Source organism: Austrofundulus limnaeus, unplaced genomic scaffold, assembly GCF_001266775.1.
Source record: "Austrofundulus limnaeus strain Quisiro unplaced genomic scaffold, Austrofundulus_limnaeus-1.0 Scaffold671, whole genome shotgun sequence".
Classification (NCBI taxonomy): domain Eukaryota; kingdom Metazoa; phylum Chordata; class Actinopteri; order Cyprinodontiformes; family Rivulidae; genus Austrofundulus; species Austrofundulus limnaeus.
In genome coordinates this window covers 127766-128666 of record NW_013953073.1, presented here as the reverse complement: position 1 = coordinate 128666, position 901 = coordinate 127766, and the positions used below count along the sequence as shown (strand labels likewise).

The 901-nt window shown below is 52.5% G+C and overlaps 1 protein-coding gene across 1 annotated transcript in view; it reads right to left on the bottom strand.

Annotated features, from left to right (window-relative positions):
- isy1 (ISY1 splicing factor homolog) overlaps positions 1 to 901 on the bottom strand; it is a gene marked incomplete in the record, with an annotated part of 13426 nt that overhangs the window by 5795 nt on the left and 6730 nt on the right. Inside the window, 3 exon segments of the mRNA XM_014027669.1 lie at positions 100 to 222; positions 298 to 415; positions 655 to 767. Coding sequence (XP_013883123.1) covers positions 100 to 222; positions 298 to 415; positions 655 to 767 — 354 coding nt within the window.

The following is a 901-nucleotide window of genomic DNA, read 5'->3' as shown; positions in this document are numbered from 1 at the left end:
TGACACAGGACACTACACACACGTGACACAGGACACTACACACACGTGACACAGGACAGCACCATCAGGAACCTTGCAGCCCGTCAGGTAGGAGCTCACCTTGCTTCTCGTACTGCGCCTCCAGAGGAAGCAGCACACCGTCGTCTTCATCTCTGTAGCCATAGTACTCTGCATCCACTTCCTTCATCAGCTCTGCCCTCGTCTTCCTCTGAGCGGGGGTGGCTGGGGGGACGGGCCACGTGACCAGTGAGAACCAATCAGGTGGGAGTTTGTTCAGAAAGTTGTAAAGATACTTACGCTCCTTCTCGAACAGTTCTCTGACTCCGGGCAGGTCTCGGGCGGCTCCAAAATACTTGTAGCCCCGGTTTCCTGGAACTTCTTTTCCCTCGTGGTCCAACATCCTGGGACCGAAACGCTGCAACACACAGACCATCAATACCTGGTCACCTGATCTATCAGGACCACAGAGGCAGGAAGTAAGGTGACCAATCAGCTGCAGCGCTTCTTCAACATACCATGGACTGTTTATGTCGTGTGCTAATGTGCATCATCATTTCCTTCCACAGGAAGCCTAACCCTAACCCTGATGTTACGTTTGAAGGACACTGAAGAGAACCTGAGTCTGACTCATCATCTCATGGTCTCAGTCTTTACCTTGTAGTCAGATCCACCCAGCTCTCTGATCCGGACCTCCCAGTGACCCTTTTCTCTGAGCAGCTTATTGATCTCATCATTCAGATCCCGAATCCTGAACTCGCCAAGACCGGCTGCAAGACAGGTTAGAGAGAGAGAGAGAGAGAGAGACGGGTCAGAGAGAGAGAGAGAGAGAGAGAGACGGGTCAGAGAGAGAGAGAGAGAGAGGTCAGAGAGAGAGAGAGAGAGAGAGAGAGGGGTCAGAGAG